At 36.0% G+C, this 14006-nt stretch overlaps 1 protein-coding gene across 1 annotated transcript; it reads right to left on the bottom strand.

Annotated features, from left to right (window-relative positions):
• Window positions 1–4508: 4508 nt before the first annotated feature.
• Window positions 4509–13550, bottom strand: LOC106120573 (uncharacterized). The gene is made up of 2 exons (XM_013315925.1): window positions 8847–13550; window positions 4509–4604 (listed from the first exon to the last, which is right to left on the bottom strand). Exons 1-2 carry the CDS (start codon window positions 13548–13550, stop codon window positions 4509–4511), a joined length of 4800 nt encoding a protein of 1599 aa, XP_013171379.1.
• Between the last annotated feature and the right edge of the window lie 456 nt (window positions 13551–14006).

The following is a 14006-nucleotide window of genomic DNA, read 5'->3' as shown; positions in this document are numbered from 1 at the left end:
CTGATACTTAAATTGATTGATGATTAATTTGTTTGAATTGTTTGTTTAAAAATAAAATAGTTATTTTTGTTTGTATAAGAATTAATTGTTTAAATAAACTTATGAATGGTCTGATTAGGTTTTGACTGGGTTTCCCTAATCCTCGCAATAAATGTTGGGCCATAAAAATGTATCCCAGAGAGCACATGGAAGGTATATGATCTGTGTAGGACATTGTATTTGTATAACTCGTTCATTAGATGATTAATTTTTGAGGGGGCGTGTTGGAATTATTTAAATTTACAATCTATACAAAAATTAATCTATGACTGTTCTATTGTTTATGATAAAAGATTGTTTATGGTCTAGGGTAAAAACGTCCGACCCCCTGAAATTTTGATCATTCTCACTTCTGACTTTGCTCTGAGCAGTGCTAGGGATCGGACATATACCTCCATAGTGTTTATTATAAAAAGGATATTATATACAAGTTTATTTAAATCCTTAAACGTTGTTTTTACTTTTTACCATAACTTCCTATACTTATTACTTGCAAATGTTTGGATGGATGTATAGATGGTTATTTATCTTTAAAACGGTAAAACGGATTTCGATGAAATTTTCCATAGACGTAGAATATAGTCTGAAGAATACATAAGCTACTTATTAAGTTTTTTTTATTTGAAAGATACTGTCCGAAAATGCTAGTAGATAAAATAAGTTATCGCTTAGTGGTAGATGGCACTAGTTAAAATAAATCCCAGCTTGATACGTTCACGCGTTTTTGAGAAAACGGATCTTGACAGACGGAAGGACAACAAAGCGATCCTATAAGGCTTCCGTTTTTTTTCTTATGAGGTACGGAACCCTAAAAATTGAGGTACTAATATGTTATAATTAATCCGTTGAGGACGATAAAGATGTAAAAACAACGCTTTGACCCTTATTATGGTCTGATTTCTTTTTTGAAAAAAAAAAACAAAAAAACAAAGTTAAAAATTATTTTACAGTAATCGTATATTTTTATAAAGTTGTATGTATGGTATACTATATAAAATGAACATAAGGGTTAAGTAAATTAAATTGAAATGCCCTTAACAATTGACATACAAAATATGTTCACTTACAAAAGATCATTTTCGTCTACATCACAATGTTAACCTCATAACAATTTCAGTAAATTGTGTACAAGCAATAAGGGAGATAGGATTCTCGGGAACAAAAGACTGCGCTAGATTTTGCTTTTTTTATATCATAAGGTGGCAAACGAGCGAGCGGCCATCTGTAATCGCTGAAATAGCGAAGTGACCGTTGCCCATAGACATACGCAATTGCATATGCTTGCCTACCTTTAATCGACGGAGGAGAGGATGCACAGAAAGAAAATATGTTCTATGTCTACTTTCACTTCCCATCCTTTCCTTATATTATAAGAAAAAGGGTGGGAAAGGAAAGAATTGCTTCCACTTCACGCCTGTCTTCTGTGTGGTCGTGGTATTTCACCGGGGGAGGACAATTCGTGCGAAGATGTTAAAGCAGGCTCTACCCAGTGGTAAGATACACTAAAATAAGATTACAATGATTTTATCTTATTTCATAAGAGTTCATCAACAATTTAACAATGATAACAGGCATAAAAGAAAAGCGTGATTTACTATGACCCAGTCAACCCTAATTTGGGTAGGGTCCGAGCTCCTCAGTGATTATCAGCTGATAACTAACGAGATTATTGTTCCGCTGTCCACATACAACACAGCAAATTTTATACGTGGGTTTTTGAAACCAGAATCTCCATTTAAAACATATTGTTATATCTGTTATGTCAAAGGTAATGACAGGGATAACGATATGTTTTATACAGAGATGGTGTCAGAAGGCAACAGGTCAAAGACATCACTAATACAGAATACTAGCTGTCGCCCGCGACTCCGTCCGCGCGGGATTGAAACTAGATGTTGGCCGATTCTCAGACATACTCAATATGCTCACAAAATTTTATGAGAATTGGTCAAGCCGTTTCGGAGGAGTATGGGAACGAAAATTGTGACACGAGAATTTTATATATAAGATTTTATAGCGATAATTAGGTATTGTTTAATTATGTTTTTTAATTATTTGATGTATCGAGAGTTTAGTCTAGGTACCCAAAAATTCCGTGATGGAGTTGCCTCGGAAGCTGACGCAGACGGGGTCGCGGACGAGAGCGAAAGCGTGCCCGTGTCCCCGTCCCGATGCGTTCGAGGAACAGAGAGGTTTAGTGGGTATGCCTCCGCCATGGAGGAGAATCCCACATAACTACCACCGATGCGCGGAGTATGCATAAAGCATTCCTCTCTGGAAAAAAAAGTACCCAAAAATTGGCAACCATATTTATTATGCTAGCTAATATGTGCGAATTTAATACCTTCTTGTTTTATTAAGAAAATAGTTCTTAATATAATTCGTAGGGTTGTGTTCGAATTTTAGTTATACGGAAAATATCTTTGTATTCTTTCATGAATAATATTTTGCCAAACATGTTTTTTTGCAAACACATAAAACCTAGACGATGTATTACGTTTTCAGATCGAAAAGCTTTAGGATTATTTGGTTTAGGCGCTTTGTTTACCCGTCACAATATATTTTATATGAATAAGCTTTTGTTGTTCGAAATATTTTCCCTATCATTCTATTTATTTATAAAAAAGTGATAGATAATATAGCACAAAACTAAACGATTATCTAAAATCAATTCAAATAAGAAACTAAAGTTTTATTTAATATTCCGTACAATAATCTAGCCAAATTTATATTGACTATATTTTTTATTCCACAAATGACTTGTCTTATTTAACTCATTAATTGTTACAACCAAAGAAGAGAGGCGCTGCTGTCGCGTTGCTTCAGTCAGAAAATATTAAAACCTACTAAGGCATAAAAATTACAAAAAGTACTTTTAAAACGTTTTTGACACTGAGAGGAGGGCGCTAGTGAGCTGTCTTAATTTAGTTTGACTTATGTCCACTGGGACAGTTAATATAAGAATAACTGCCTTATTCACTCCAACAAGAATATGAACATCGATGGAATTAAAGCGATGTTTTCATAAATATTTATATTGAAAAGATAAACTGAAAACGAGCCACCGTTATAAAGTTTATTGAAACCACTGAATGTTATTTTAATTTTCAGACAGCAGTTGCTGGCGACAGTTAAATTGCGACCCAAAATGATTTGTGCAACGTTTCGTGATTCAGTGTTAATGCAAAATTTATTTACATTTTATGACATTTGAAAAATATTTTCACTTAGATTTTTTAATAGCAAAATTATAGTTTTGACAAATAGCAGATATTATTTATTAGTATAAGACAAATAGCAAAATATTAAATAAGTACGTATTTTATACGTACTTTTCTGCATGTGGGTGGGTGTTATATCCTACTATTCGATATTCTAAGTTAAACTTTTGCTTTATTGAGCTTGTGAGTAGCCATTGGATCTATTAAACGGGAGTTAATAAAAAAAAAGTATTGTGGAGCACAAATGGCTTAACCTTATTCGGTCATAACCTTTGAGTGGTTATGGTCTGAACCCAAAATTAAAGCGATCCTGAGAGGCTATTAACCTCGGAGAAGCAATTACCTGAATCATTATAGGACAAAAGGAATGTAAACAATTAGAAACGCTCTTCATTTATTACAAGACGACAAGCGCTAGACAATTGGTAAAGGCCAGGAGCCCAATTGCGTCTTAACGTTCAAAGAATGTACGCAGTTCATATTAACTAAGAATTTAAATGTTTAATCTGTTGAGGCAATAACTCATAACCGTTGGAACACAAAAGATAGTCTAAAAGCCATAAAAAATAGAAGAAACATAATACTTCGGTTATTCACATATACAATATTGTGGGAGTCACAGCCGGAGAATACGTTTTCAAATAAAACATAGTCTTCTTTAACTCATATATTTCTTTTGGAATTGTAAGCAACAACTTTTCAAAAACACCGCTGTTACATTGTCTTTTCGATTCCCCGAATGTCAGAAAAAACATGGCCGTCATTCATACGAGCAATTACAATACTTTTAATTTACGATAACGAAATATAGACCGATAATTAACATGATAAATTGAATACTTCTATTTTATATTTGAGAATCAAATATTTAAATAATCTTTTGGATCGTAATACAAATGATTAATGTTGTTATTTTATATAATCAAAAGTGTTATTGACTAATAGCATAGACTAAATAACATTTTAGGTTAAGGAATTACAGAATATATAAAATGGCTAACATTATATTAGTACATTTGCGATTTGTACTGAGTTTAAAATTGGTAAGAATGTTTGAAATACCATAACACTTAAAACCTGAACAAACACTATCGATTCTGTATTTGGTAAAAAAAAATTGTTGAAGGTCAAAGTTTTCATAAATTTGTCATGTTTCACATATATTTTCTAACATTCCTACTTATTCTCCAACCAAATATTACTTAATCTACAGTAAAACGCTTTGAAATATAATCCTCGTCACCGCGTTCACAAGCTGCCAGTCTCCAGATTGTGTATACGATCCGCTTTGATGGTATTCAACTGAAGCTGAATCGAATCCAAGCAGTTGGCATTCTCTGATAACTGCATAACAAAACATTGTAATATTCATTGAATTATAATAATGAAGGCTTATTATTTCTTATCAAGAGATTTTTTATTATAATTTATGTCTCGAACTATGAGTGACTTTTTTTTATTTATTTGCAATATTGAAAGTAAACGGAGATGACATGACATTTATTTCTAACTAGCTGTCGCTTGAGACTCCGTCCGTGCTAATTAAAAAAATAACTTAAATAGTAGCCTATGTGTTCTCCTAGACTATGTGTATCCATGCCAAATTCTATCGAGATCTGTTTAGCCGTTCCGGAGATACTTTCTAACAAACATCCGTCTAAACATTCGCTTTTATAATATTAGTGGGATCTACTATTGTTTTGCGATTTCTTAAACTGTTTTTTAACAAGTAAATGTAAGCAAACAGTAGTTCGTTAACTTTCAAACAGTGTTAATTAAAGTGCGCGAAGTTGCATCGCAGTTTACATGCCGAGTGCTGACTTCGCAATTGTTTTCTCTTACTTGTCGCGACAACTCTAAGCGTTTCATTTGTTTATTTCTTACTAATTGAAATTTCTTGTATCTTGAAATGAATTTAAGTATCATTAATCTACTTAATTTCCTTTTAAGATACTCCTAATTTTATTTTTCACAACCGCCTATTTAAATAGAGGCAGTTTTAGAATTTTCGCCGCACTGAGCAAGATTTTTGCGGCGCCTTTTTTTTTGATATCGGAGGAAATTTTCCAAAGATAGGGTATATTAGGAGGCACCGCAGGCGCTCCATTATACCTGGCGCCCTGAGCGAAAGATCTATCTGGCCTACCCTCCGCTAACGTAACTACTGTATTTAACACACAAGCTAAGCAGAGGAAGAGAGTGAGAGAGAGAAATACCGTTGACATTATTACAGCCTCTCCAAATGTTCGCTGTTTTATTTTCTGAATATTACGTACATATACCACTATATAGAATGTAAATATATCAAATTCAGAAAAGCTTTTTTTAGGTACTTCGATTTCCACTTCGCTTTGATGTCTAGCCTCCAGGGGAACTTTGGAAATTTATGTCGAATACAATAAAAGATCTAAAGATAACTTATATGGTATATTTTGCTTGAATAAACACGTGCACTGAAGGAAAAGGTGTCAGAAATCCTCTTAAAGGTGAAGTCTGCTTAAAAATAACTGGAATACCATATAACTTTCATATAGTGAAGGAAAATATCGTCATGCGACCTGCACATATCTGAGAAGAAAATTCAAAGATATGTGTGAAGTCAACCCGCACAGGGCTATAATTGACTTTGGCCTACACCCCTAACTTAAGGTAGGCTCTGAGTTCCTCGGTGGAGACGTATAGTGAGCTGATGATGATAACTTTGTGCGTCACGTAACTTTATAAGATGTCTACAATTTTCTTTAAAGGAATACTAAGAAACTTTTGTAATGTTCTTTGTAACTGGAAAAAAAGGAGATTCATATTCATTTTATAAGAAGCTTTTAGTTCAGATCGTGTAAGTCATTAGAGATGCAGACACTTTAAACACTGACGCTGACGAATAGATAATGTGTGGGTGTAGTATAATGGAGATAAATTATTTCTAGGAATTTAAAACACTGCTTAGATATAAAAGCGTGCGTCGGTGGCTCAGCGGTCAAGTACTTGACTTGCAATCTGCAGGTCCTGGGTTCGAACCCCGCCATATACCAAGTGTTTTTCTATTTCCGATTTACATATGTACATTTATCCGACGTTCTTACGGTGAAGGAAAACATTGTGATGCAACCTGCACATATGTGATAAGTAATTCAAAGTGTGAAGTCAACCAACCCGCACTTGGCTAGCGTGGTTGACTATGGCCTAATCATCCCTAACTTAGGGTAAGCTCCGAGCTCCTCGGTAGAGAGCTGATGATGATTAGATATAAAAGCGTGCATTTAACACAATCAAAATTAAAATTAATTCTTAATTGTGTAAAACTCACACTAAATAGACGACCTCTGAGATACATTGTGTTATTATTAAATAAGTTTAAAAAAAATATCTGAAAAATGTAATTTATAATATGAGAGAACTGCTTGCTTTTAACCCTTTATAAATGAACTTTATCTAGAGAGGAGATCCGTGAATGTAATTTTTTATGATATAATCTTATACTTTGTTCTTAAGGGGAGACCACGGGTCGACATAGCGTAGGACGTCCTCAGACTCGGCGAAGCGATGATCTTCGCAGGGCAGCATTTTTTTTTATATCACAAGGTGGCAAACAAGCGAGCGGCCACCTGAAATCGCTGAAATAGCGAAGTGACCGTTGCCCATAGACATTTTGCATATGCGTTGCCTACCTTTGATTGACGGAGGAGAGGATGCACAGAGAGAAGATATTTCCCCTTTCCATGCATCCTCTCATCCGGAAAGCCCACTTTCACTTCCCAACCTTTTCTTATAAGAAAAAGGTTGGGAAGGGAAAGAGGACTAAATAAGGCCTCCGGGACGCACACCCATCAGTCGAAACGCGGAATTGCTTCCACTTCACGCCTTTCTTCTGTGTGGTCGTGGTATTTCACCGGACGAGCCGGGTCAATTCTGAGAGCTGGCAAGAGCTGGATGAGAGTGGCCTAGGATCGTCCTCAGTCGCGTGCCATGGAAGAGGCCTATGTCCAGCAGTGGACTAGTATAGGCTGATGACTGACTGACTGATGACCAAAGGTTAAAACATAAGATAGTTTTTAAAAATATTTACATTTTTTTATTAAGAAATAAATAAACTAAAAATATTTATAACACAAATCAAAATACTATTATTCTGCAACTTACCAGAGCATAATAAAGTACAGACAACAAACTGTTACACAGAAGCACATTTTGCGCCGCGCTTTTGTACATAGAAGTGTTTATTTTATGTACTTTATGCTATACATAGCGTGTGAAACTTACACACTACAGAAAGATTTATGGTTTATTTCATCTATGCCTGCTCTGCACGGATGGTAATTTATTCCTTTAAATATAGAGCCTATTAATATAGGCTTTATCCAGGAGTATTACTCCTAGATAATGGATCTTTGTAATGAAACTAGCTATCGCCCGCAACGAATACTGAGCAGAAAAAAGAAACTTAGTTTGTAGCCTATTTATTCTCTATTAAATTCTATTAAAAAAAACTTAATTAATAGTCTGTGTTCTTCCAGGCTTTGTTCTACATCTATACCAAATTTCAGCGAGATCCATGTAGCCGTTGTGGAGATACCTTCAAACATCCCTCTATTCACACATTCTCATTTATAATATTGAGTAAAATGTATATTATGGTCAATCTTAAATACGTTACTTTAAAAAAAATGCATAACTGTACAATAAACTACTTAGGGATTCACGAAAACACTCACACTAGCACAAATCACTTTATTTGACACTTTGACAGGCCAACTACAACGACAGAAAAATCATAACAGGTAAGTAATTATGCATTAATATTTCTATAGCACGTTTTAATTTCCGAGCAGCGCCATCTATTGGTGGTTTGCGGAAACAATTTTGGAATTCAGTCAAAATCATTATTACGAACTAAACATTCCGCCCACCAAGGACTTGTCCTTTTAAAAACAAACAACAAAATAATCTCTTACAAATGATATAAAAACTTATTTAACCAAAGCTTTACAAACCAAATGAACTTAACATCTACAAGTAATATAAACTGGAAAAGGAACTAATAAAATAAGAAATAACAACAAAAAATAAATCCGCCCACCGTGACAATGTAAATCATTTGTCAAGAACACAAACTTTACTTAATGGTCTCTTTATTAATCCATTTTTACACCGTATAGTTACTACCCGAGTTACATTGTCCGGTCCAGCATGCTTATCTACAATTATACCTAAAAGCCATTTAGTTGGTGGTAAGCTATCGTCTCTAATAATGCAAATATCATTAACACTGGGTTCTGGTAATTTAGAATTCCATTTATATCTTTGATTTAAACAAACCAAATATTCTTTAGACCATCTTATCCAAAAATCACCAACCATTTTCTGAACTAACTTCCATCTATCAATACCAGTAATATTACAATCTGTATAATTATCATGAGAAACATTAAACATAGGTTCTCCGATTAAAAAATGACCTGGCGTCAGGGGGAGAGGGTCATTTGCGTCATTACTCAAAACCGATATGGGACGCGAATTTAAACACGCTTCAACCTGCGATAAAACTGTAGACAACTCTTCATAAGTCAGCGTAGTATCCCCAATTACCTTTCGTAAATGTCCCTTAGCACATCGTACACCGGCTTCCCATAATCCACCGAAATTTGGCGATTGCGGAGGAATGAAATGCCATGTCGTAGACTCCAACGTCAAAGCTTCAGCGATCTCTTGGGGCAGATTTGACTTGGCGCAATCAAACATCTCACGTAATTGTTTATCAGCTCCAACAAAATTCGTGCCGTTGTCACTGTAAAGGTCTTGACAATGACCTCGCCTTGAGGTAAACCGCCTGAAAGCTGCAATAAAACCTTTTGTTGACAAATCAGTAACTGCCTCAATGTGTACTGCACGCGTAACCATACATACGAACAAGCTGATGTATCCCTTGTAAGATTTCGCTCCACGGCCTGGTGAAAATTTGATATTAATAGGACCCGCGTAGTCGACTCCAGTCGCTTTAAATGGTTTACAAGGTTTCAGTCTCGCGTCTGGTATTTGTCCCATTAACTGAACTCTAGCTGCTTTGGAGTATCTCATACAAGTGATACATTTGCGATAACATCGCTTGACTTGATCTCTAGCTCGTATTATCCAATACTTGGAACGAAGAAAGTTCAACATAATCTGCGGACCACCATGCAGAGTCTTATCATGCGCGTCCGCGACCAAAAGCTGAGTAAGGTGACTGTTAGCTGGTAATATAATTGGATGTCTAGTGTCATAACTCACATTAGCTTGACCGATTCGTCCTCCCACTCTAAGCAACCCGTTTTGATCCAAAACTGGGCAAAGAGTATGAAGTACACTTTTCTTCAAGACTTCTTTCCCTTCTAGTATCAACTTTATCTCTTCGTCAAATTCAACTCCTTGAACTTGTTTGATACACATCTCTAATGTCTGATTCATTTCCTTAACTGTCACGTGTCGTTTAACCCATACAGGTAATTGCTGTCTTTTTTCCTTTTTCATCAACATTCTTCTACAAAATGAAATTACTTTTAACATCTTTGTTAAGCTTGAAAATTTCGTCCATTCATAATGTTCTTCTTTTATCTGTGTTACCTTCATAGAAACTATTCTTTCTTCTTCATGTGTTTCATCTATTTTACATTTTGACTCTTCTAATTTAGATTGCTTTAGCCAAACAGGTCCATGCCACCATAAATATTCGGAATGCATTTCTGAGGGCTGCAAACCTCTTGACGCACAATCCGCAGGATTTGTGTCAGTCGAAACATGTTGCCATTGTCCGTAGTCCATAATCGAGAGAATGTCTGATACACGATTGCAGACAAATGTGGTCCATTTGCTAGCTCCACCTTTCAACCATGCCAATACGATTGTGGAGTCAGTCCACCCATAAAGATTTTCTTTCGGTATGTTCCTGACCTGAGATATCTCAAATAGCAATTTTGCTGCAAGAGTTGCACCGCATAGTTCTAATCTGGGAATTGACACTACCTTATCTATTGGGGCAACCTTTGTTTTAGCCGATATCAAGTTGACGTGTATTGATCCGTCAGGTTCTATAACCCTAATATAGACGGCTGCAGCGTACGCAGCTTGAGACGCGTCAGAAAATGCGTGTAACTCAAGAGAGCTACTTCTAGTACTCTTAATCCATCTAGGAATTTCAATTTTCTTGATTTCAACCAGGTCATTTCTGAATCTAATCCAGTTTTCTTGCAACTCACCGGTGATATGATCGTCCCAGTCTAAATGTTCTTGCCATATTTTCTGGATAATAATCTTTGCTAAAACTACAACTGGCGCAATCCAGCCCATTGGATCATATAATCGAGCAATGTCGGACAGAACCTGCCTCTTCGTAATTGGTAATTTTACTTCAGGTAAGGCCACCGTGTATTCAAAATTATCTGTAGCTCGATCCCACTGTATTCCTAGAATCTTCATCATATTATCAGCTTTGATTGGCACTGACTGTTCCTTATTGTTTTTGTTCTCTCCAATATATTGTAATAACTCGGTGCTGTTGCTACTCCATTTCTGAAGTTGAAATCCTCCAGACATCATTAGATTATTCATTTCATCATAAATATTTTTAGCTTCTTCTTCTGTATTGCATCCGGTCATTAAATCATCAATGTAATAGTCCCTTTTAGTAATTTCAGATGCCTTTGGAAAATTATGTGTTTCCTCGTCAGCCAGCCTTTGTAACGTCTTTACTGCCAGATACGGTGCGCATGCCGTTCCAAAAGTTAATGTCAGCAACTTATAGTGCTGAATAGGCAAGTCTGGATTAGGTCTCCAAAGAATCCTTTGAAAATCCGCATCTTCGGCATGTACAAGCACCTGCCTATACATTTTTACAAGGTCAGCGACAATACAAATTCGATGCGTGCGAAACCTCATCAATAAATGCCTTAAATCTTGTTGAAGCTTAGGTCCAACCAGCAGATCATCATTAAGAGAAACGTCATTGATGCCTTTACTTGATGCATTAAAGACCACGCGAACCTTTGTTGTGTCCTTGTCGTCTCTAACTACAGCATGGTGAGGTAGATAAACCGCCTTAGGATTATCTATTTCCGCAACATCAACAAGAGTCATATGCTTGAGAGTCACATACTCATCTAACACCTTTCGGTATTCTTCATATAATTTTGGATCTTTTGTTAATCTCCTTTCTAATGCTATAAGTTTTTTCGTTGCTATATCCTTCGACTGTCCATATTGACATGCAGGATCCTCATTCTTAAATGGTAGTTTGACAACGAACCTTCCTTCTTTATTTCTAACAGTTGTAGCTTGATAGATGTCTTCACATAATTGCTCCTCCTTAGTCAGTCTCTTCTGAATCTGATCAGGTTCAGCCTCTAATTCCCAAAAACGTTTGAGACATTCGTCGTCCGGAGTGAAACGTAAATGTAAACTTGTAACATTGTCATTAGCTGAAGATGAATCCGACAATTTACCATATAAAATCCACCCAAAGACCGTATTTTGCGCTAAGAGTTTTCCTTGAGGTTGTTTCATCATGCCGTCTAATAAAACTTCATAGTACATTTCAGCTCCTAATAAAACATCAATTTTACCTGGTGAAGCAAAATTCGGATCAGCTAGATTAAATTTCTGGAGTTCCAGCCAGTCAGGTGTTTCCAACTTACAACCTGGAAGCAGCGAAATAAGTGAACCTAGAACATAAGCATTTACATGATAGGTAATTTCGGGGTTATGACGCGACTTAAGACCTAAAGTTACCATATATTTTACACGCGTTTGACCACCTCCCAAACCTGATACCATGCCATTCACAGAAAAACGTTTGAGACCAAGTAATTGAGCCGTTGCTTCCGTAACAAAAGAAGCTTGAGAACCTTGATCTAGCAACGCACGAATAGGATATGTCTTCCCGTTTCTTGAACGAGCCTTAATTATAGCAGTCGCCAGCAGCACTTGATAGCTTATGTCTTGCTTTGAGAAATTCGCCACTATATTTAGTGGGTTAGCTATGGATGACCCAGATTGCTTCGTTCCGTCAAATTTGTTTTGATTTTTCTCTCCTTGATTAGTAATCGTCTGTTCCATGAACTCTTCCTTATCAAAGTGTAACATAGTGTGATGTCTTCTGCCGCATTTCTTGCAACACGTTGGTAATCGACATTTCATAACAACATGCGTCGGTTGCAAACAATTAAAGCATAGCCCTTTTGATTGTATAAAATCTCTTCTTTCCTGCACAGATTTCTTCTCAAACTGTTTACACAAATTCAAGTAGTGACACTCGCCACACAGAGCACATATTAAATCGTTCTTCTTGTTATCCTGTTGCTGCACCGATGAATGGTATGATCTAGCCTTAGTTACTGGTTTCTTCACTTGAGTCAACGACTTAGTTTGCTTACTAGAGTCTATCATCTCCATGCTTCGGAATCTAGCTTCTAGAAATTCAACCAGTTGCGACCACGAAGGCATATCTTCCGCCATAAGGCTTATCTGCTGTTCCCATTGTTTATGAGATTCCACATCCAGTTTGGAAACCACAAGATGAACTATTATAACATCCCATGTTTCAGTTCTTATTCCGATATTGTTCAAAGCTTTCAAACAAGAAGACGTTGTATCTAGTAATTGTTTAATGCCATGCGAGGAATCTGTATTGATTTGTTTTTGTAAGAAAAGTATCTTAAGAATTGCGTTTGAATTATACCGTTTGTTGTTGTAACGTTTAGTCAGTTGTTTCCAAGCCTCATCATAATTTTGGTCTGTGGTAGCGAAATTACGCAGCATGCTCTCTGGTTCTCCTTGTACACTGCTTTTCAGATAGTGCAACTTTTGAACAGCTGATAGTTTCTCATTGTTATGTATTAGCGACACGAACATATCGTAGAATGTCTGCCACTCCTCGTATTTACCACTGAACGTTGGTAATTGTATTCTTGGAAGCTTAACTTCATTACACGGCGGGGTATTCGATTCAGGTTTGTGCTTTTCAGTGAATTTGCTCTGTACCTCTTTGAGATCCGACATGTGGGCGATGTACATCTCTTCAAACTCATCATATTTATCATTAGTAAAGTAAGGTAAAACTTGCTCTTGTTCAGGTCTGATTATCTGAATAAGTTCTCTGTGATTACTGTTGAATTCTGCACGCAATTTTTCTAACGTATCAATCCTTGTGTCCACATAACCTTTAGTTATTCTCATTTTTGGAGTCTTTTTATAATTTGTTTGAGCTTTCTCTAACCTTCCCAGTAGATCAGTTTGATTCTTAAGTAATTTCTCAGCCATTTTTCAAAAATTGAAGATTGTTAAAAAATATTCTAAGTCCATAGAATAAAATCGCAAAAAATTACAAGTTGAAGATTATCCAAAAAATTTCTAAGTCCAAACCGCTGCTGATTTTTCTAAGTCCGTAGAATAAAATCTCAAAAAATTACAAGTTGAAGATGACCCAAAATTTTTCTAAGTCCAAAACCACTGCTAATTTTTCTAAGTCCGTAGAATAAAATCTTGAAAATTTACAAGTGTTTTACAATGCAGAGTCCAAAGTCCATCCGGGGTTTCGGCACCATGTACAATAAACTACTTAGGGATTCACGAAAACACTCACACTAGCACAAATCACTTTATTTGACACTTTGACAGGCCAACTACAACGACAGAAAAATCATAACAGGTAAGTAATTATGCATTAATATTTCTATAGCACGTTTTAATTTCCGAGCAGCGCCATCTATTGGTGGT

The sequence above is a fragment of the Papilio xuthus genome, unplaced genomic scaffold (genome assembly GCF_000836235.2).
Source record: "Papilio xuthus unplaced genomic scaffold, Pxut_1.1 DF826949.1, whole genome shotgun sequence".
NCBI lineage: Eukaryota > Metazoa > Arthropoda > Insecta > Lepidoptera > Papilionidae > Papilio > Papilio xuthus.
The sequence above is the reverse complement of the archived record's forward strand: the minus strand, read 5'-3'. Positions and strand labels throughout refer to the sequence as shown.